The sequence below is a fragment of the Eucalyptus grandis genome, chromosome 6 (assembly GCF_016545825.1).
Source record: "Eucalyptus grandis isolate ANBG69807.140 chromosome 6, ASM1654582v1, whole genome shotgun sequence".
Classification (NCBI taxonomy): Eukaryota; Viridiplantae; Streptophyta; class Magnoliopsida; order Myrtales; family Myrtaceae; genus Eucalyptus; species Eucalyptus grandis.
Window position 1 is genome coordinate 1471900 of NC_052617.1, and position 20853 is coordinate 1492752.

The 20853-nt window shown below is 43.3% G+C and overlaps 5 protein-coding genes across 5 annotated transcripts; 1 reads left to right on the plus strand and 4 right to left on the minus strand.

Moving 5' to 3' along the window:
- Window positions 1-58: 58 nt before the first annotated feature.
- LOC104451151 (probable carboxylesterase 2) lies at window positions 59-1497 on the minus strand. Its single transcript, XM_010065883.3, has 2 exons — window positions 928-1497; window positions 59-734 (listed from the first exon to the last, which is right to left on the minus strand). Exons 1-2 carry the CDS (start codon window positions 1463-1465, stop codon window positions 391-393), a joined length of 882 nt encoding a protein of 293 aa, XP_010064185.2. The 5' UTR covers window positions 1466-1497; the 3' UTR covers window positions 59-390.
- Window positions 1498-4281: 2784 nt separating this feature from the next.
- Window positions 4282-5683, minus strand: LOC104447911 (probable carboxylesterase 2). Its single transcript, XM_010061657.3, has 2 exons — window positions 5112-5683; window positions 4282-4929 (listed from the first exon to the last, which is right to left on the minus strand). The coding sequence occupies exons 1-2, from the start codon at window positions 5644-5646 to the stop codon at window positions 4445-4447; spliced, it is 1020 nt and encodes a 339-aa protein (XP_010059959.2). The 5' UTR covers window positions 5647-5683; the 3' UTR covers window positions 4282-4444.
- A 1601-nt stretch (window positions 5684-7284) lies between these two features.
- LOC104447910 (succinate dehydrogenase subunit 5, mitochondrial) lies at window positions 7285-10094 on the plus strand. Its single transcript, XM_010061656.3, has 4 exons — window positions 7285-7596; window positions 8748-9058; window positions 9151-9336; window positions 9805-10094. The coding sequence occupies exons 1-4, from the start codon at window positions 7395-7397 to the stop codon at window positions 9859-9861; spliced, it is 756 nt and encodes a 251-aa protein (XP_010059958.2). The 5' UTR covers window positions 7285-7394; the 3' UTR covers window positions 9862-10094.
- Window positions 10095-10263: 169 nt separating this feature from the next.
- On the minus strand, window positions 10264-11705 carry LOC104447909. The gene is made up of 2 exons (XM_010061655.3): window positions 11466-11705; window positions 10264-11154 (listed from the first exon to the last, which is right to left on the minus strand). The coding sequence occupies exons 1-2, from the start codon at window positions 11634-11636 to the stop codon at window positions 10711-10713; spliced, it is 615 nt and encodes a 204-aa protein (XP_010059957.2). The 5' UTR covers window positions 11637-11705; the 3' UTR covers window positions 10264-10710.
- Window positions 11706-17844: 6139 nt separating this feature from the next.
- LOC104447908 (DPH4 homolog) lies at window positions 17845-20266 on the minus strand. The gene is made up of 2 exons (XM_010061653.3): window positions 20121-20266; window positions 17845-18506 (listed from the first exon to the last, which is right to left on the minus strand). The coding sequence occupies exon 2, from the start codon at window positions 18470-18472 to the stop codon at window positions 17933-17935; it is 540 nt and encodes a 179-aa protein (XP_010059955.2). The 5' UTR covers window positions 18473-18506; window positions 20121-20266; the 3' UTR covers window positions 17845-17932.
- Window positions 20267-20853: the final 587 nt, after the last annotated feature.

Sequence of the window (20853 nt, forward strand, 5' to 3'; positions counted from 1 at the left end):
ATTGTCGGTTCCTCATATCTAATATAATTTGTGTTTGATTCGAAACAAAATAATTATAAAACTAACAAGATTCAAAAAGGTACATCACAACTTTCGATTTTATGACCACATAACTTGATGATTGTGGTGTATGGAACTCAAAACTATTCCGCCTAAGAGGCGAATGGTCTAAGATGTCTGTCCATACTTGCTCCTAATATTCCACCACACTTTTCATAGAATTAGACAAAAATTAGGGACTTTTCCTACTTAAGACATCAAAGGCGGCGCGTCTCGATTGAGGAAATCCGCTAGCCGTCGGATCAAATCCTTAGCTTTCTCAGTTCCCATGTCATACAGATGAAACGCGTGATCCTCCCCTTCCGTCTCCATGATCTCCACCACGCCTGTCTACCCGCTCCGACCCAACACCTCATGGTACAACCGCCCTCTGTCTCTTAATATATCCTTCTCGGCCACGCACATCAGCACCATCCTGCACCCCAGCCCTGCCAAGCTCGGTGCTCCATCGGTCATCGGGTTGACCCACGGTTCGTCGTTGTCCGGCTTAGACGGGCAGACAAAAGGCCAAAGCCAGTCCACATAGGCCCTTGTATTCGGAGGCAGTGCTTCTGATCCGATTGGATTGGAACCCCAGAAAAAAGGATGGACTAGAGCAACTCCAAGAAGCCGGATGTTTAGCCCGCGCTCGGGTTTTCCGGCCGCCATCGCCATGTTGTGAGCAATATTGGCACCTGCTCAATTAGAATGTTCACTTGTGATTCAACTTGCTTCACGTACATGCTATAGAAAGTCAATATCAAGACAGAGTTTCAAACTAAGTGTATAGTGATTGTTTCAGGCAATCGCTTTGTCCATAGCTCCACAAACAGGTCACAAGCGCAGAATGACTGAAGTAACTCAACAATGAAATGATCATTTCTTCACCTGCGCTTTCTCCGGACAAGAACACCCTCCCAAAATCGGCGTGCTCGTTCAACCAAGCCTCCGGGCCATCCCCGTCGCAGTGCGAAGCCGCCCATTGGATCGCAGCCCAGGAGTCCTCGTAAGCCGCTGGTATCGGGTGCTCCGGGGCCTTCCTGTAGTTCACCGAGACAAGGACAACCTTGGCCTTGGCGACAACGGCATTGAGGTAGCTGTGGTAAGCCGCGTTGAACGGGGAGCAGACGCAGAACGCTCCACCGTGGAAGTAGATTAGGACTGGGAGCTTTCGGGATTCGGTGAGTTTTGGGAGGTAGAGGCGAGCGGAGATGACATGGGAGGAGGGTTCGGAAGTGGTTGTGGAGGCAGCGGCGGTGACGGGGATGGTGATGTCCTTGGATGAAACACCGGTTTCCGGGTCGGTGGACGGCGGGACGACGTCGGTTCCAAAGAGCCTCTCGACGCGGCCGTCTTTGTGAACTCGAATAATCGAAGGCCACTCGAAGGCTACTTCCGATTTGCTTGATTTGTGGTCTGGCTCCATGGGAGAAAGAGAGAGATAGAGAGAGGAAGGTTGCTCTCTGACGAGTTTGTGGTTCCTTTTTATAAGCATGAAGATAAAGAGAATATGCGAATCGAGTGCGAATGAATTTTAAACCGTCCAGAAGTTGTATTTTTTCACTAGTTCATTGCTTAAACAAATTAGTTTACCAAAAAAGTTATTATTATCAGCAACAATATATGGTTATGATGATAATATTTTTCATCAATTCATCTTTATGAGCGATATGAATAATTAATCTAAAAAAAACCTTTCAAATCATTATTCTTCCTCGTATTAAAACTGAAGTACCAATCTTTATCGACTGAAAGTTCAACCGTCGAATAAATAGCTTCTAATGAAAAGTGATTGTTGAAAATTTGACTAAGCGTATATTGGACTATTATGCTTGTAGTTTGATCCACCTTGTCCATGGTGGTATCTTTTTTCTCCCTAGTCATGCTTTTGGCTAGCATGGTCCAACACGCCAGTTTCGATTTGCCAAATCAGAGCTATTAATATGGTCAATTCCAACAAATCATAGAGATACCAATCGTTAGTGGCCAAAAAGTCTGATGTTGAAATAATCTTGTTACACAAGGCAAAAGCAAGTTTCTATGGCCCTTCCAATGTCTCCATCGGCTTTTTCACCCTTCAATCGGGAGTACGTTTTCAACTGGTCTCACTCTCCCCTCCCTCTTTTATTGATTTTGTTCGTGTTATTTCGTCTTTTTCTTGTTTCTTCTTCTCTCTAGATATAAGTTTAAGAGCTCTCTTCCCGAGCCAGAGGAGTTATTCCTCTCGATCTAGATTTGAGAGTATAATAAATATGCTTTTGGGATTCGACCCTCCTGTGCTCTATTTGTGTACAAGTCATCTGTCTCCAGCTTCAATGGGCGATCGCATGAACTCTAGTCTCTTGCTAAACCACAAAAATTTGCTCTCTCAAATGTTAAATTAAGTTGGGATTATTCTGATTGTGCTCTAATTCTAATGAGAGCTGGAGATGATGTTTGAATAAATCTCAGATTGCTTATCATGCAGATATTCTGATTATGCTCTTATTCTGATATGAGTTTAAAATGATGCTAACGAAACAATAGTCGGTGTCTATCGGTAGGAGCTAGAGCCGAATCCCCCTGCTTCGGCCGGGGTCAACTGCACCTGTTTCGCTAAGTTTTGGGCGGCAATGCTCTCCTCAGTTGACTCAGGGAGTGAATCGCATCAAGAACGTGTAAAGGGCCTTTCGTACGCTACCGATGAACATACAGTGCTGCTGTAAACTGATTCCGTAGGAGCTAGAGCCGAACCCCCCCTGCTTCGGCGTTTTTCTACATTACTTCAGATCAGGTCTCCCGGAGCAAGGATGTACTCGGGACGCACGGCAAATTACCCTGCATTAGAAACCCATCAGATACACGAAAGCCATTATCAGGTTGTCCCTGCTTCAATTTTTCCCAGACGCCCTGGAAATCATCATCCTCAGCACATAAATCCTGCCGATATCCAAAATCCCACGACCTCACTTCCGAGAGTGGAAATCAACGCAGCTCGCCAACTTAGCGCATCAGCAACCCAGATCGAAGTATCAGATTGATGCTGTAAATTATATAGGAACTTCTGCAGAAATATGCACCCTTTAGCATGCATATCGCTGCTAATTTGGCTTCTGATTACCCAGATATTTCGAGGCTCCACGATCTGAATACAGCATAAATTCATTAGCAATCAGATAATGCTCCCGACGCTTCGGAGCACGCATGACTGCATTAAATTTCCGTCGTGTGTAAGTCATCGTCGACACGCATCACACAGAGCCTCGCTGAAAAGAGGCCTCAAGTCTCTACTCCCGGGACAGCACCACACCAATCCTCACTCCAGGCACATCATAGCCCACTTCAAACAGCTTATTGAAATAGGGCAAAGTAGAAAACCTGCGGTGAACATAGTTTTTCTTCAGTGGTCGGGGCCATAACGGTGCTTAATATTGCGATTGAAGTACCTATAGAATGTCGCGAGTCCATGAAAACTCCGTGCTTCACCGACCGTCTTCGGGGCAGGCCGCTCCCGTTCTATCGAGCACGGCACGAATCTTGTCCCGGCCTCGCGCGCCCAAAAGGTCCGGAAAGTCTTCAGCAGCCGCGGCCCCATCCACGCCCACGTCATTCCTCCTTATCCAACATAAATTTTCTCTGGCCATAGATTATTCCCCCATATTCCGCTTTGCTACAAATGTCCGAGTCGGCCCACCAAGCTTAAAATTAAATTGATCCGAGAAACTTGTCCAAAGAGACTGCACCCTCGCATGAGCCAATCCCATCACGCTGCTTTAAAAAACATTATGCCAACGTGGGAAGAAAACGACATATTATATGTCAGATCAGCGTCCACGTCTACGATTACTAATTAAAATTGATCGAAAAAACTATATTAACAAATCATTTGAATGTATAGGATTAAATTGGTCAAATTGATATGTTTATAACAATTGGCATCCGTACAATAAATTGAAGACGTTTCGTGTAACTATCTCAACAATTATTTGTCAGATTCATAAATCGCAAGTATGTCGTTCGGTGGATAGTTGGTTGTAACAAGGCGAAAGACTAGAACGCACCAACTTCTCCAGCTCATTTTCACTCACATCAAAAGCCACAGAAGAGGGGGGAAGGCAACTCATTTATGGAATTACATAGGGCTTTTAGCTTACGACGCCTGTACCATGCCACAAGTTTTCTGGCCGGCCACCGGCGGTTGCTTCGTCCTTTTGCCTCTTCCTTTTTTAACTTAAGATTTTAGGACATGAAAACAAGCCATCATAAACATTATAATGACGTCGTAATTTCTCAAATTTACGACAAAATTGTTCTTGATTACGGCATAACGCCGTATTTGTGAAGATGTCCATTCATACTTGCTCTCGACAAAAACATTCCACCTCATTTTCCACGTAGTGGGACATTAATTCAAGCCTTTTCGTGATTAAGACATCAAGGGCGACATATCTCCATTGAAGAAAGTCGCCAGCCGCCGGATCAGATCCTTAGCTTTCTCCCCTCCCAAGTCATACAAATGAAACGCGTGACCCTCCCCTTCCGTCTCCATCATCTCCGCCACGCCCGCCCACCCGCTCCCGCCCAGCACCTCACGGTACAGCCGCCCTCTGTCCCTTAATAAATCCTTCTCGGCCACGCACACCAGCACCCTCCTGCACCCGAGCCCCGCCAACCTCGGGGCTCCGTCGGCCATCGGGTTGATCCACGGTTCATCGCTGTCCGGCGTAGACGGGCAGACAAAAGGCCATATCCAATCCAGTTCGGCCCTCTTATCCGGATGCAGTGCCTCCGGCCCGATCGGACTGGAACCCCAGAAATAAGGATGGACTAGAGCAACTCCAAGAAGCCGGATGTTTAGCCCACGCTCGGGTTTTCCGGCCACCATCGCCATGTTGTGAGCAATGTTGGCACCTGCTCAATTAGAATGTTTACTTGCGATTCAACTTTCTTCAAAATCAATATAAAAAAGACAGGGTTTCAGACCAAGTCTATAAAGACTATTTCAGTCAATCATTTTGTGCATTTGCTTTACAGACAGGTCGCAAGCACAGAATGAATGAAGTAACTTAACAATGAAATGATCATTTTTTCACCTGCGCTTTCTCCGGACAAGAACACCCTCCCAAAGTCCGCGTGCTCGTTCAACCAAGCCTCCGGGCCATCACCGTCGCGGTGCGAAGCTGCCCACTGGATTGCAGCCCAGGAGTCCTCGTAAGCCGCCGGTATCGGGTGCTCTGGGGCCTTCCCGTAGTTCACCGACACCGCGATGACGTTGGCCTCCGCGACCACGGCTTTGAGGTAGTTGTGGTAAACAGCGGAGAACGGGGAGGAGACGAAGAACCCTCCACCGTGGAAGTAGATAAGGAGGGGGAGCTTTCGGGAGTCGGCGAGTTTCGGGAGGAAGAGGCGAGCGGAGACGACGTGGGAGGAGGGCTTGGAAGGGGCGGCAGCAGCGGCAGCGACGGGGATGGTGACGTCCTTACATGAAACGCCGGTTTCGGGGTCGGTGGACGGCGGGACGACGTCGGTTTCAAAGAACCTCTCGACGCGGCCGTCTTTGTAAACTCGAATAATCGAAGGCCACTCGAAGGCCACTTCCGATTTGCTTGAATTGCTGTGTGGCTCCATGAGAGAGAGAGAGAGGGAGAGAGAGAGATTGCAATCTGATGAGTTTGAGGTTCCCTTTTTATAAAGATGAAGATAAAGAGATTAGTGGGATGTTGAGATAATCCGTGTTACCCAAGGCAAGAGTCATTTTCTTTGACCCTTCTGATTTCTCCCTCACTGTTCCCTCTGCATCCGCTTTTTCAACCTTTGACCATGAGGGTAGGGTCCGAGGTAGTCTCACCCTCCCCTCCCCCTCTTATTGACTCTTTTTGTGTCCTTTTTGTCCTTTTTCTTATTTCTTCTTCTCTCTATATCTAAATTTAGGAGCTCTATTTTCCTATCCTAGTTTTGTAATCCTTCCGTTCTAGTTCTAGATCTAAGAATTATTGCCTCGCGATTTAGATCTTGGTATAATAAATATGCTTTTGAGATTCGATGCCCTTATGCTCTACTTGTATACAAGTTCTCTGTCTCTAACTTTTATTGTGATCGTAGGAGATATGGTGCCTCGTTGAACCACAAAAATTTGCTCTCCCAAATATTAGATCCATATTTTTTTAACCTTTACAGTGATTGTGTAAAGGAAGCTAAACATAAACACACACTATCGATTGGCAACACCATAAGAAATTTCTAATAGTGCTCATTATGAGAACCATTGATCAACTAATAATTATTTTGCTTGACAAATATGTTATTGTGGAATAAGCATATATTTAACCCTATTAATGCTTTGTTGATCCTCTTTGTTATCTAGATTTGGATTTGGATTGCAATATTTTGGGTTTTGCTATGCTTCTATTCACTTCGTTATGAAGTTTATGAATTTTTTATGTATCCTTTTAAGTAATAAATACAATTTTCTTTTGATATAAAAAAAGAAAAAATTGTCTAAAAAATTCTAAACTTATTACACTTTTGCTAATTTAGTACCTAATTTTTCAATTTTGCTTATTAAATCTCAAATATTTTCACATTTTATCAATGGAGTCTATTTAATCAATTTTTGCCAAAATTAAGCGACGCGGATGTTGACCATCTTGTAAAACATAACCAATACTAACATAGAATATTTTTACAATATTTAATTTTTTTCAATTTTACATTAATTTTTCCTTTTTCTTTTCTTTTTCCTTTTGCCAACCATAAGCAATGATCAGCCATTAGCCATGGCCGAGCAAGCAACCCTTGATGTGCTTTTGAGGGTGGCCTCGCCCAAGGTGAAGGTTGCATCGCTAAGGCAAGGCCATCCCTCGCTAGCTATTAGCAAGGCAACCCTCGCCCTCACCCAAACTTGTCAAGCGAGGCGCAACTCACCCTCACCTAGGCAAGCAAAGCTACACTAAGCTGGGCAACTAAGCTGGGCAAGGCTGACCCTTGCCAAGCCATGACTTGCCTAGGTTAGGCCACCTGTAATCGTCAAAGGCTTGGGCAAGCAATCCTTACTTAGATTTGTCAAGGGTTGTGGCTGGCTAGTGTCACCAAGCCTCACCAAAAAAATTAATTAATTAATTTTTTTGAATGAAAATGCCATCAGCCAATTGGAATATTTAGCCGGCAGGCAAAAGATTAAAAATGATAGACCCGGGAAAGAAAAAAAAAAACCCGACCCGTGGATCGACCCGGATTGGAAGAACTGTCAATGTCAAAAGAGAAACCCAGGAACGTCACCCCTGGTTTCTCCACACTCCGACCGAAACTCGTTACGAGGTAATTCTCTGCGATCGAAGCATTCCTTCGAGCGGCGGGAGCGAGTTGATCGATCGAGGATGGAGAAGAAGATGGCGGTCTTGCGATCCATCATCAGCCGCTCGGCTTCGGCCCGCTTCAGGCCCGCTTCGTCTTCGGCCGCCGCCGTCGGCCGCCGCGGCGGCTTCTCTCTCGCCCGCCACTTCGCCGTCCCCTCCCGGAGCTTGTTCGGGCTTTCCAGTCAGTCCGTCTCGGCTCCTCCGACGAGAAACCTTCCCTTCGGTAAATACCCACTTCCCTTTTTCGATGCTGGGTGTGGACTTTTCGTTTCTTGATTTCATTTCCCTTTCTTGAGCTTTGATTAGTGTGCTCTCTGTGTGCGATATCTTAAGAGCGAAAAGATTGATTTTTGGAAGTAATTAATCTCTGGGGGGAACGCTATTGCCCTTGGCATGTCGATTTTACTTCTGGGGAAATCATGATCTGTGGGGTTGAATGTGAGGACTCGCGGTGCATTTCTGTCTGATGCCATGTTTAGCTCCTGACTTCCTCTCTCTGCTCAAATTCAACTGATTTAGCTCCTTCTTGATGAGAGGTTACATTAGTTGCAGTTTTAGTTGAGTGGAATTTTAGTACTCTTGGTTGAACTTGAACTGGGTATGTGGTTTAGTTAGGCTATTCCTAGCGAAAAAATGGGAGCTTTTACTTTGTGAGGTGCATAGGGATGTAAAGAAGTAGAGGACGTCGGTATCTGGAGCGACAGCGCATCTTCACCAATCATTTTATTTTCTGTGTATATCTCGGATATATGGGTACTTAAGTGAAGTTGCTTTGTGATGTTGTTATGATATACTGATGTGTTGTTTGCTAGTCAATGGTACCTCAAATGGTGAATTAGTGTTGGTCTTCAAATAAGGCATGGCTAGAGCCTATAAGTGTGGACAGCTGGAGATGCATAAATGATCCTATGCAATGTTAGTTAGTAGTCAGCTGCTTAATTCTTGTGTGGTGATGAATTCAAATTAACCCGTTTGGTAATATGATGATAATCCTGGAACCGACTTTGTCTTACTTTTTACTTGGTGTATGGAATGGGTTAGTGAGAGCTGAGATTCTGAGACTTTGTTTTCTGAGATTTATGCAATCGAATGGTCCTTAATTGTTTTCTTGGTTGGTGCTAATGCTTTGCATTTTTACAATGTTTGCCACTGTTGGTTCTATATGACCTTCTTTTTAGTTCTGTGGGAGAAAGTTCCTTGCATTGGTGTCAGACTGTAATCTTCAATGAATTCTGTTGAGCTGCAAGTTTGGTTGGTCAAATTGGTCTCTGCTTATCAGTTTAATGGCGTGTTCCTTCCCATCAAGCTTCAGTTTCTAAGTTGTTATGGTGCATTCCATCATCTCAGCTTTTCTTTCTGGTGCAAACCTTATAGATTGCAGGCCCCCTTGTGGAATGAGTATGGGGAGCACACGTTGTTTCAGTGAAGATGTTACTCACATGCCTGACTTTGAAGATCCCGATGTTTTGAATGCATTCAAGGATCTGATGGCTGCTAGCTGGGATGAGATTCCCGATAACGTTGTGCATGATGTGAAAGAAGCACTGTCCAGAAATACCGATGATAAGGCTGGTCAAGAGGTCTTGGCCAACGTTTACCGTGCAGCTGAAGCAGTTGAGGAATTCACTGGTGTGCTTACATCATTGAAAATGGAACTTGATGACAGTATTGGACTGAGTGGCGAGGTTAAGTCCTCTTCATGATTGAGAAGGCCAAACACTTCCTGTACCTTCTATTTTTTCTTTTCTCACACCTATGACTTATATTTTTCTTGCAGGATGTAAAGCCCTTGTCGGATGAACATGCCAGTGCCCTTCAAAAAATTTATGAACGGTATACTGTTTATCTGGATGCATTTGGACCTGATGAGGCTTATTTACGGAAGAAAGTAGAGACAGAGTTGGGAACTAAGATGATTCACTTAAAGATGAGATGTGGAGGCCTTGGCTCTGAATGGGGAAAGGTGAGGATATTGTTTCTCATGACCAGGCCTTGCAGAATTTTTTTCGTGCTTTCATTTTTATGTAGCTGTGTACATCACATCTTACGGTCTGCTATGCCACAAGAAAGCTCCAGCATCTGGAGAGTAACTACTTCAGGCAATATATGCAACTTGATTTTGCCTTTTTCAGGGAATGGGTGATTAACAGTTGTTTCATATCCCTCAATCCCATGGACAACACAAGGCCACTGATGCTGATGTTGAGTTGCTTTATGTAAATACAAACAACTCCCCCAAAAAAAAAAAAAAAAACGGCATGCTCTCTCTCTCTGTTTGTCGCACAAGTTTGGTCAGAATCTTCACAACTTTGGCGAGTTGCATTTGCCTGTATCTAACCATGAGATAATATATGATGATATAGTTGATGGGTAATGAGTCATATGAGCATTCTCCTCTGGAAATCTAATTCGGTTGGTCTTGCTTTTGCAGGTTACGGTTCTTGGAACTTCTGGACTTGCTGGATCGTATATTGAGCAAAGAGCTTAAACCATGGAGTTCATTTTTATCTTGTGTCATCGAGACTCTGCAGCTTGCCTTTGTGATCTTGTTTTTGGGCATTTGGAAGGAAGTTTGGCAGTTGAAATGGGTCCAAATAAAAATTTTGAGTTGATCTGTTCTTCAATAAAGGACTTTAATTGTTGACATAAATTGGGGGATGAGGATGTTTCTGATAATATTTTCCCATGTTTAATTGGTCATGAAGAAATGTTCTTACGTTATTTTGTCTTGCAATTTTTATTTTTTTTTTTGAATTTTCTCCTATTTGATAGTCGATTATAGTTGCTTCCAGTGCCAAAACATGACCTTTCCCATGATTCTAAATAACGCGTGTTCTAAGCAGGAGAAGAACCTGAAGAGAAGTGAAAAAAAAAATGGATGTTCCTTTGGTGGTTTCTGTATTGATGAATATTATTGGTAAGTAATTGACAGGTCACCAAACTTTTGAACCCATTTGGATGGGACTCATGTTAGAGTGAGATTTCCATATTCAGTGCAAGAGATAGCCCTCTGTCGACAACGCTCAGAGCGATTTGATGCTATAACTCAGAACTGATACATAGATATTGAAATGACGATTATTCAATCAGATGATTATCCATCTTAGCTTAGTATACTCCTCTTCGCAAATTGGATGCCTTAGAATGTGCTAGAAACTCATCCACAATCTTCAATCTCAGCTTGGAGTAAACCTGTCTCTATATCTGTTTTCCCTACTTTCTCTAGTTTGCTGTAAGCTGACAAAATGATAATTCTCCAGCAATGTGACCAACATCGCCCAAAACTATCCATTTATTACATGAACAATCACCAAAGAGTACCCAGATCAAAGAAGCACTAAATATAGGGCATCTTTCTCAGCCTGGTACCTCTCCTCCATGACCATGACTCTGTTGGAGACTTGGGCAGAGGCGGAAGCAATAGGAGCTTCCGGCACAGGCCGAACGGCCACCCCTGGCAGTGACAGAACTCCTGAATGATTGAGCGCCGCCGCATTTCTTGGATCGTCATTTCATTCAAGCTCGAGCACCGTGAGAAGTTGGTCCTCACGGTCATGAACTCATCCCTGCTTGCAGTTGCAGCGCTTGAACAGCAGGTGAAACAGCTCCTTACGGTCACGAATTCCTCCTTGTCGTCTTCATCATGATCGGCTCCCTGTTGATGGGTGAAAGAAAGCTCGTCCATGCCCGGGGAGAAGACAAAGGAAAAGCTGTCCATAGTGAAGTTCGCCTTGCGCCTTAGCTTCTCCATGGCTCGACTGCGAATCTCCGATACAACCTCCTGAGAAGCACCGATAATTCATTACAAAGGTTATATTCGATCCAAGATTCCGGCTCTGATTGCAATGGTGCGAGTCTTCCTGTATCTAGAAGGTTTCTCATGGCTAATTTGACAAATGCAATTGTCTGTTCGTGGATAAAGATCATGTCAAGTTCCTTGCCAAAAGAGTGGATACAATCAAAGCCGATGAGTTAATACTCCTTTCTGAACTGATTCAGTACGATGCAACAAACACATGAACATTAAAAAGGTTGGTAAGAGGAAAACACGACAATTGTTTTGTTACTTTGACATAAAGGAGAAATCATTACTTCCTGTTCATCGCCGGAATCGCTCATCGGATACTCCTCTTCAGGGGTTGACCGCGAGAGCTGTCTATCAAAAGTATGGCACTGAGAGAATGCTTCCTTGAGCACTGCAGAGAGGCACTTGCATCTCTTAGAAAGGTTTGGTGGCTCTTCTTCATGATAGAACACGCCCATGTTTGGTGAGCTCAAAGGCAAAGGCGTTGGTGGTGGTTGCGGGAAGACTCTTGGTCCTGGTTGAGTTTTAAGACAGGAAGAAAATGTCAAGAATACAATCCAATCAATGCTCTTGATGGTAACTTTGAAGTGCTCTGTGATAGTGGCCTCTCAGCTTTCTGAAAAATACAGGGTTTTAATCTTTAAAGTAAAGACTAGATAAAGTAAAAATATGACATGACCCGCAATTCCATTTCAAGCTTTCCCTCATCACCTGATGCAGATTGGGATGGCTGTGATTTTCAAGTCCCCCTCGAACACACCCTGTTGATTGTTGAACTTTCATGTCAAAACCTTTGTGATTCTTTTTGCGGGAATTCTTGAACTTTTCCCAGGAGATGCGTGAAGTAAATTGAACATTACATAGATTACACTTAAAGATGAAGTCATATTCAGCTATGACATTATACCAACCGTTATCCTCCCAAATGCGATAGAATTTGGCAAGAGATGAACAATCCCTTTAAGGGATTGATTTGAATTATCTCAGCCGAATAAGGTAGAGGGTGATATCATCTTAAAGGCTCAAATTTTATGCACAGAGCTCTGCAAGAATTAAGATCAGAAACAAAGAGGGAGCTAACCTCAGAAGCTGAAACTCTCTCCTTGCACTTTCTGCATATTCCGATTGACTCTAGAGAAAATGGGCAGTGCTATCTTCACTTCAAATCAAAAAAAAATATATACTTCAGATTGGTGACATGTTGACTGATGTGGCGAGCTCCAAGATTACACCAAGTGCTCAGATTTCGTCAAACAGATGGTGGCTGAGAGATCCGCCGTGTCCCATTGACACCTTTTAACCCCAGCCTCATTCTTGGTATTGAACTTGTCATATAAATATCCATTAAATACAGCTAGGAGTTATGTTGGCATTGAATTTTCCAGCCTACAAAAGGAGGGACTCAGCCCTATCTTTTTTGGTTGCTCGTTATATTGCTCACGGGGAGAAGAAAGAAAAACCGACATGCAAGACCCTATTAAATGACTCTGTTTACAACGGTGAGTATGTGTCCATCCTCTGAAGTATTGGAGACCACATAGAACGACAACTGTCTTCTATGCGTCTATGAACGTGAAAATTAGTGGAAATGTCAATGGATGTATCGATGAGAATCATTCGGCCATCAGAATGGGATCTTGGCTAACTTGACTATTCATGTTTCTTTAGTCAAGACCAGGATACGTCTCTCTCTGAATTTACCCACTTTGATTTGGATAAATCATGCTAGTTGGATTACTAAATTATCGACCTTTTGATTTGTCAAAATCAGGTCCCATAGCGAGAACAGTGCGCCGACAAGAGCCTATCAGCTTTAGAATCTACATATCAGGGAGAGCAAGTGGTCCACGCTAGGTTGAATGTTCGTGCAATGTGCTTGTGAGCGTGTAACGATTTTTGTTCTTTTTTTGGATAACATTTGTTATTTGGTCCAAGCAGAGCCGTCGGTGGATGAGGTGAAAAACGGTCTAACCTAAATTGATGCATTTATATCCAATACAAATTTAGCGATCTATACCTAGGATATAATCCGAAATCCATTTTTGTCAATTCTTCTCATTAAATCGTTGCCTTTGAATAGTGGATTGCTCCATGAACCGTCATCAAGTCGGTGAGTGGACAAAGAAGTAAAAGTGGTGGTGAAAGTTTGGGCTTGTTAGAAGTACAATTTGTCATAGTAGTGTAGGGATAAGTACACTAATGGTGCCATAAGTTGTATACGGCGCTCACTTTGGTGCCAAAAGTTTCCGTCGAATCACTAAATTTGATCTCTTTCCATACTTCACAAGTAGCAGCTAGTTCAGGACTCCATTTGCTAGCCTCACGGATAATTTCATTACCCTCACGAGCAAGATCACGTCCCTCATTACGAGCTTGTACGCATGCTTCTAGAGCTACTCGATTAGCTACGGCACCCGGTGCATTTCCCCAAGGGTGTCCTAAAGTTCCTCCGCCAAATTGTAGTACGGAATCATCTCCAAAGATCTCGGTCAGAGCAAGCAATGCCAAAAAATTTGAAAAATGCTCACTTTGATGCCAATGCCGATCTGAATTGCCAGAAATCCAACGTGGCCTTTTTTTTTTATTAATTTCTTATACTGATGTAGCTCACCGGAGAGTCCAGTTAGCAAGTAAACCACCAAACGCCGTCGTTTGGCATCTTAAACCCCAAGTCGAAACCCTAAATCCCCAAATTGAGAGAGAGAGAGAGAGAGAGAGAGAGAGAGGCCATGGCGGCGATGTTGTCTTCTTCCTCGAAGAACAACACCAGTGCAGAGAGAGAGGCCATGGCAGCATCATCTTCTTCTCTGAAGAACAACACTAGCGGAGAGAAAGAGAAGCCATGGCGATGTCGTCTTCTTCCTCGAAGAACAACACCAACACAGAGAGAGAAGCCATAGCGGCGGCGTCTTCTTCCTCGAAGAACAACACCACACCAGCACCAGCCACTCTTTGAACAGAGCCCAATCTACCATCTCCATATGCGCCCTCCTTGTTTCCCTCGCACTCCTCATCTTTTCTCTCTCTCTGCACCTTCAATCCCCCTTCTTCCTCCTCCTCCTCTGCCCTTGCCTCCTATTTTCCCATCACTTCTTGGCCGAGCGATGGTGGCCGAGCACAGTGCCCGAGCACGGTGGCCGAGCGATGGTGGCCTAGCGACGGTGGCTGAGCAAGCTTGGTCGGCGAGGATGAACACAAAAAAACCCTAACTTCAATTACAAATGAGCAATACGGCGTCGTTTTTTCTAAGCCATCCACATAGGACGGCAAAACGACGTCGTTTTCTTAAGTAGGACAGAAAAGGACGTCATTTAAAGGGTTTATCGATTTTTTTTTTTAAATATAAAGCCACGTAATCATTTTAGCCGGAATTTCTCCCCAGTGGCACTGAAGTGATCGTTTTTTCTCCGATTTGGCACTTAATGATCCGGCAGAAATTTTTGGCACCAAAGTGAGCGCCGTACACAACTTATGGCACCATTAGTGTACTTATCCCTAGTAGTGTAAATTTGCGAATCAGAGATTGAAGAAAAACCTAACAATGGCGGAAGCAAAACGAACCAAGGGAGAAGGTCGTGACTCGTGAATTCGAAGAGAGAGATTGACAGAATAGAAGCCGTATCAGATACCATAGAAAGGCCCGTGCTCAAAGATCCGCCCACCAGATGCACACTTACAGCTGCATAGCATCTCGGTGGGGAAAAAGAAGACAAGGATCTAAAAGGTTTCACTTGCTTATTGAGGTATGACCAACACGAAATAGTCAATAGTGAGTTCTGCTGACATAGAAGAGTCCATAATTCACATATTAACTGTTCAGCACATTAGCCAATCAACCAGAAGGCTAATCAAAAGTTGTAAATCAGGATTCAGATTCTTATGAGTGAGCTTCCACCATGTCGAAGCGATAATAAGCTGATTCAAACCTCAATTCCGGAGCTCACATTTCATCATTCATGATATTTTTCAGTTGCCTGAATACCGATGAACATGTAATCTGGTGGGTGCAGCCACGAATCTTTCTGAGCATAGGGAATGCATCGCCCTGAGAATGAAGTATTCAGGAACATGCCATTACATGAATTCCTTCAGGTAGCCAACTGACACTGCACAGCTTCTTCGGTCAAAATGGTCAGCATACATCGGAAGAAAAAATAGTATCTTCCTCTAGGATCCTGGCAAAACTAGACATCTAAGGCAATGCATTTTCTACTAAGAAAAAATCACGACCCTGTCTAGAGACCAATATTAAATTATTTATAACAATAGCCTGCTTCGGGATCAGGTACTACTTTCACCACAATCTATTGCAAAATCGAATGACTAATGAGTTCAGTCTAGACAATAGCCAGATGGAGCATGGAGAGTGATGAGTCTGTGGAATGCGAAACTCACAGTTCAGTCAACTGGCTCCCCGGATTTCTGGAACTGCTGAGAAATGAGAGAAATAATTGACCAAAGCCTTGCAACAGCGGAAGCCTCATCAGGCGGGCATTTAGAGAGAACAATATTCAGCGAATAAAAGAGCCTCATCGAGCTTGCAAGCAGCTAAGGCAGCACGTCCAGCCCTGTATGCTTCTTCTGTCATCCTAGCATCGTGCTGCAACATCGCATTCTTATCAAAGCCCTTATACTTTGAACCAACAGATGATGGGAACTCAAGGAATGCACTCGCACATGCATATTCGAGATTAGCAATGGCAGTGTTAATCTCTCCCATGAGAAGACGCTGCAAGCTTCTCGAGAGTTCATACTGATTGAATTATAGTTGCTACCTCAAACAGGATCATAAAGATTCACAACAAAAATATCAATTCATCGCCTATACTGTCTACTGGAGTTGTGGTTTTAGCGTCCAGTTCATACTGAATAGTACTGAGACAACATGACATAGTGACCTGAATCTGACCACCGCTAGAAGAGGCTCCGCATTGGAGTTGCTTAAGAATCTAGTGCGATTTTTGTTCCTACAATGCAACTGTGACAAAGATACATACGGCAAGTGTATCTAGCTTTCCCTTGCCAAGTACACCTGAAAATCAACAATCAGAAACAATCTTCTGCAGAATATGTCCACCAATTTACGACCAAAATGCGTATGATCCATTTGACCACAGGCAAGACAAATTGGATTTTCGACTTGCTCAGCATACTTCTAACATGGGAAGAAACTTCAAAGCTTTTTCTGCTGAAGCAAAAAAACACGAAACAATCACATTGGCCGCAGCAAGTGGTGTTATATTACGGCGCACGGTGGCCGAACTGTTCACAGTGCGAATGGGCATTTGGTCTCACAGGCAGTGGTCTTACTATTCGCCCCACCCAAGGGATACTGTAAGGTTAACATGTTCCCCGATGGGTTATCCTGCCGCGATCCTATGATCGGTGTAGTCGGCTTTTATAGGTACTGTTTGATAACCATCCAAACAGTATCTGATTCTAATTTTTTGTTCTTGGATCAATTTGGGAACAGAATCACGCGTTTGATAAAAATTTTGTTCCCGAGAACAAATTTCTATCATTTTATTCTTGGAAGTAAATTTGAAATAGAATCAAGAATAAAAAAAAAAAAAATAAAAGTTGTTCTTGTTCAAGAACAAATCTAAGAATCAAAACCAATTCTTCTTCTTCCATTTTCTCTTCTTCTTCATTGACTGCCAGTTGCCGTTCGCCGCCATACATTGCCACCCGCCGTCGGTCGCCGGCAACCGGTCCGGCGAGCTCGCCGGAGGCCCGCCTGGCCACCTGTGAGCTCGCCGAAGGGCTAGGCGAGGCTCGCTAAGGCGCCTCGCCAAATCGGGTGAGGCCGAGCCTCACAGTGGCTGGGCAAGCCTCGCGACTGGCAAAGCCGAGCCTCCCCGGTGGCCAAGCGAGCCTTGCCCAACCCCGGTAGGGCTCGCCCAGCCCTAGCGAGCCCGAGCCTCGGCGGGGCTAGGCGAGCCCCACCCAGTTGCCGACGAGGCTGAGTCTCGCCGAGGGCCGGCGACGCTCCGGTGAGGTCACCAGCCACCGGAAGAAGAAGAACATGAGAGAGAAAGGAAAAAAGAAAAAGAAAAAGAATATTTAAAAATTAAAAAAAATTGATTTTGAATAGAATCAATGAGCACGATACCAAACATAATTCTATTCTAGAATTAGAAATTTTAGACGCTACCAAACGACTTAAAATGCTTAGAAATTATTTTGGGAATGTAATAAAAAATAATCATTTCGATCATTCCCATTGTTTTAAGAACAAAATAAAAATAATCATTTCTAGTCGAATCTGTTCTTAGGAATAGAATCGTTACTAAACGCGCCTTATAGTCACCCCATTAGGCTAGAGTACGACCATCTAATTGGATTAAAACGGACACGTGTGGAACACTAAATGGCTTTATCATGTCACTTAATATACCGATTTTTTTACCTTCGTTTATTTTGTACCATAATGATTTTTCGTTAATAATAAATATACATCGACTTTCACGAAATTTAATGATAGAATTATCATGTTAAGGCCACCTTTATATTTGCATTATAAAGCGAAGAGACAGAGTCATAGCAAGGGAGCTCTTGATGAAATGTTTTAACTTACCTACTAAGAAAAAACAAGCCCGTTAAGATCCCTCACGTGCACATGGATGTAAATAGTAGCAATGAAGTGGGAGTAAAGGGAAGCCATGGTAACCAAGAAAGCGCAAAACGAAACATTACCATTCAATTAAATCGAATGAATTGGGCAGACCAAAATCTCTCAAGATGATAGAGCTGATCATCCTACAGAAACCATAGCATCTGGCTCAATTAAAAGCCGAATCCTCAGAGAACAAGAGCCACAGGGAAGAACTATTGATGCCTGTAAATTATCCGATGTCCGTACAATCATACCACTCCCATCCCTCAAAATTGGGCAACCCATTTCTTCCAAATCCTGAGAATCAACACAGAAAAAATCCCCACATCGGCATTGATAAGAGAGCTGTAAGACATCTCCAGAATCTTCAACCATCATATCCTCTAAGCTGACGTCCTCTGCAGTTCCGGTATCCTGTCTTGAAGCCTGCAGTTCAGTATCATAAAGTCTTCTCAACTTGGCATCACCGAGGACTTCCCAAGCTTTTTGAATCATCAGAAATTTATTTGCCATGCTATGATCAGCACAATCCCTCTCGGAAGTTGTGTGTAATTTATCCGGATGATAATTGAGTATAGAAGATCGATAGGTTGCACGAATTTCTTCATAGCTCGCGTTTTCTTTGACACACAAAATATCATAGTATGTTTCTGTCACAGAATGCTGGCCAAGCACCATTGTTCAAAGGAGAATTGGCTTCAAGCTGGCTACACTGCAAAATGCATGCACACAGGAAAACTTAATACAAGCCACATAATTAAAAACAGAAGAGAGAATTTTCTAAATAGAGTATGCTTCCAGGTTGAACTCAAAAAAATCAATCTCATCCTGTATTCAAACAGAACCACATCAAAACAAAAGCAAGACACTAAAATTTGCCTCCATTTGCAAAGGAGTTTGTCAATGTTAATACTACTTCTCAATCTTATTGTGTTTCAGGGACTCAAGCCATCAGATGCTAATTCACAAGTGTATGGTCATATATCTTAATTTGCATATGTTGGCATGTTGCCATGCCACAGCCTAACATTGGTCATTGACCAAGCCTATAAAAGATGCTGTGTTTGTTGTGCAGGTAGTAGGGATATCAGTACCAACCAATAGCCAATCACAAGAGAAAATAAAGTGAAGAAATTCTATAATCCTTTTGTCACAGCACATGATAGTCATCTCTTAAGCTCCAATGCACAGCATACTTCAATTATCAATTTTTACTCACTTTGAAGATCAAGACATTATATTCAGAACTAAAGTATGCAGTCCAAATTAGCAAGGAAAGAACTTGGAAGTGTCAAGGCAACCTAATTCGTGTTCAGCAGGTCAGGAAATATCTCAATCCTTTCTTTGACTAACACAGCTATGCCATTCATATTTTGGCTCAGAATCATGACACCAGGCATAGAAGAATGACTCTCAACTGACTTTTCCTTCAACTAGTTACATGGAAAACAACCATATGAGAAATGGAAACACGCCACCAATAAACATCAAGCACAGGATAACATACAACTTAAGACATAAAAACCCTAGGTCTGAGAATATTAGCTTCAATCTGTCCAAAACTAAGAACTCTGCAAACCTTAATGTAGACTGTCAACAGGATCAAACCACAAGTGAACAAAAGACTGAGATTTACACTCGCCTATTTATAAAAAAACCAACACCATGCCTAATAACGAGAGGCAAAGCAAAATAGGGTAGTCTCTCCTCTTAAAATCCCTCAGAAATATAAAAAAGTATATATTCATACACATTGACAAATGGCTACAAACAGCCAGATGAAGGGCAGATCATACTTAGACATTGGTTATCAAAGACTGAAAATGTATACAATGAGAATATACACTACACAGCATCATTCTCTAATTACACTGCTTTACAGCGAGGCCAGCAACCGCATCAACATCCATTCTAATACGCCACCAAAGCCAACGAATCCCACGCCCGAATCCCACATTCCCCCTTTTTTTCTGAATTTTCCAACCGCGCTACCTATAAAGTACTTCACATGTTATATTCCAGGCTTTCATCATTCTATAATCTTCCTATGAGTGTAGCATTAGGATACACAATATACATTCGAATTGTTCTCCGATAGCGCTCAGCTCCGAAACCATCGCCGAATGACAGTCTAAGGATGATCGGCAGAAGCACCGACACCGACCTAACGTAAACAACGGGACAATAAATCCTTTCGCGCGCGAGAGCGAGAAAGAATTCGAGTTGCGATGGTAGGATTTAAGGCAACACATGCTTATCCGGTGGCCGTCGAAACAACCGAACGCGAAATCACCGTTCGCTTGAGGAGGAGCTGAAGCGAGCGAACCTGGATTCTCGGCGCGAGGAGCTCCGCAACCTGGTGGACCAGCGGTGCTCGCGAGCGACGACGAGAAGGAGAGGAAGGAGAACCAGAGGTGAAAGCGATCGCGAGCCGAGAGAGGCAGAGAACAGATCTAGGGTTTTGATTTTCCCAAAAATAAGGGAAAGGGTTAAACTTGGAATTTTGTTAAGTTTTTCGAGGGCAAAAAAGGCAACGGGGAAGATTTCATTAATCTCGATACATGCCCTTCCGAAAATGCTGGTACATTAAATTTTACTTCTTCAGTAACTGATGAACAAAATTTTACCATCTACAATGTGTTATTACTATCATATTGTTATCATCTCGTTACATTGAAAAAAACGCCTCTTCTTAATTAATTCCAGCTTCACACATATAATATAAAAATCACCTTCCTTTATTCAACATATAACTCAGCTAATCCCCGTTTCATTTGTCATTCTAATAGTTTGCTAGAAACGGCACATTGTCCGAGCCACTCAAGTGGCAGTTGCTAAGAGCTAATCATCATAATTCCCGCAAGAATTCCCGGCATGTGCCATGACCGAAACCTGGAAAAAGGTCATTCTGGCCTGATGGGATTAACCATAGGATCAGATCCATCGGCTCGCCCGTGTGTAACGAAGACTCTTTTAAGGGCTCCTGAAAATGATTGGACCGCAATTTGCTCCGCGAGTCCAATTGTCCCCACGCGCAAGAACATTATCGCGGACAGGGA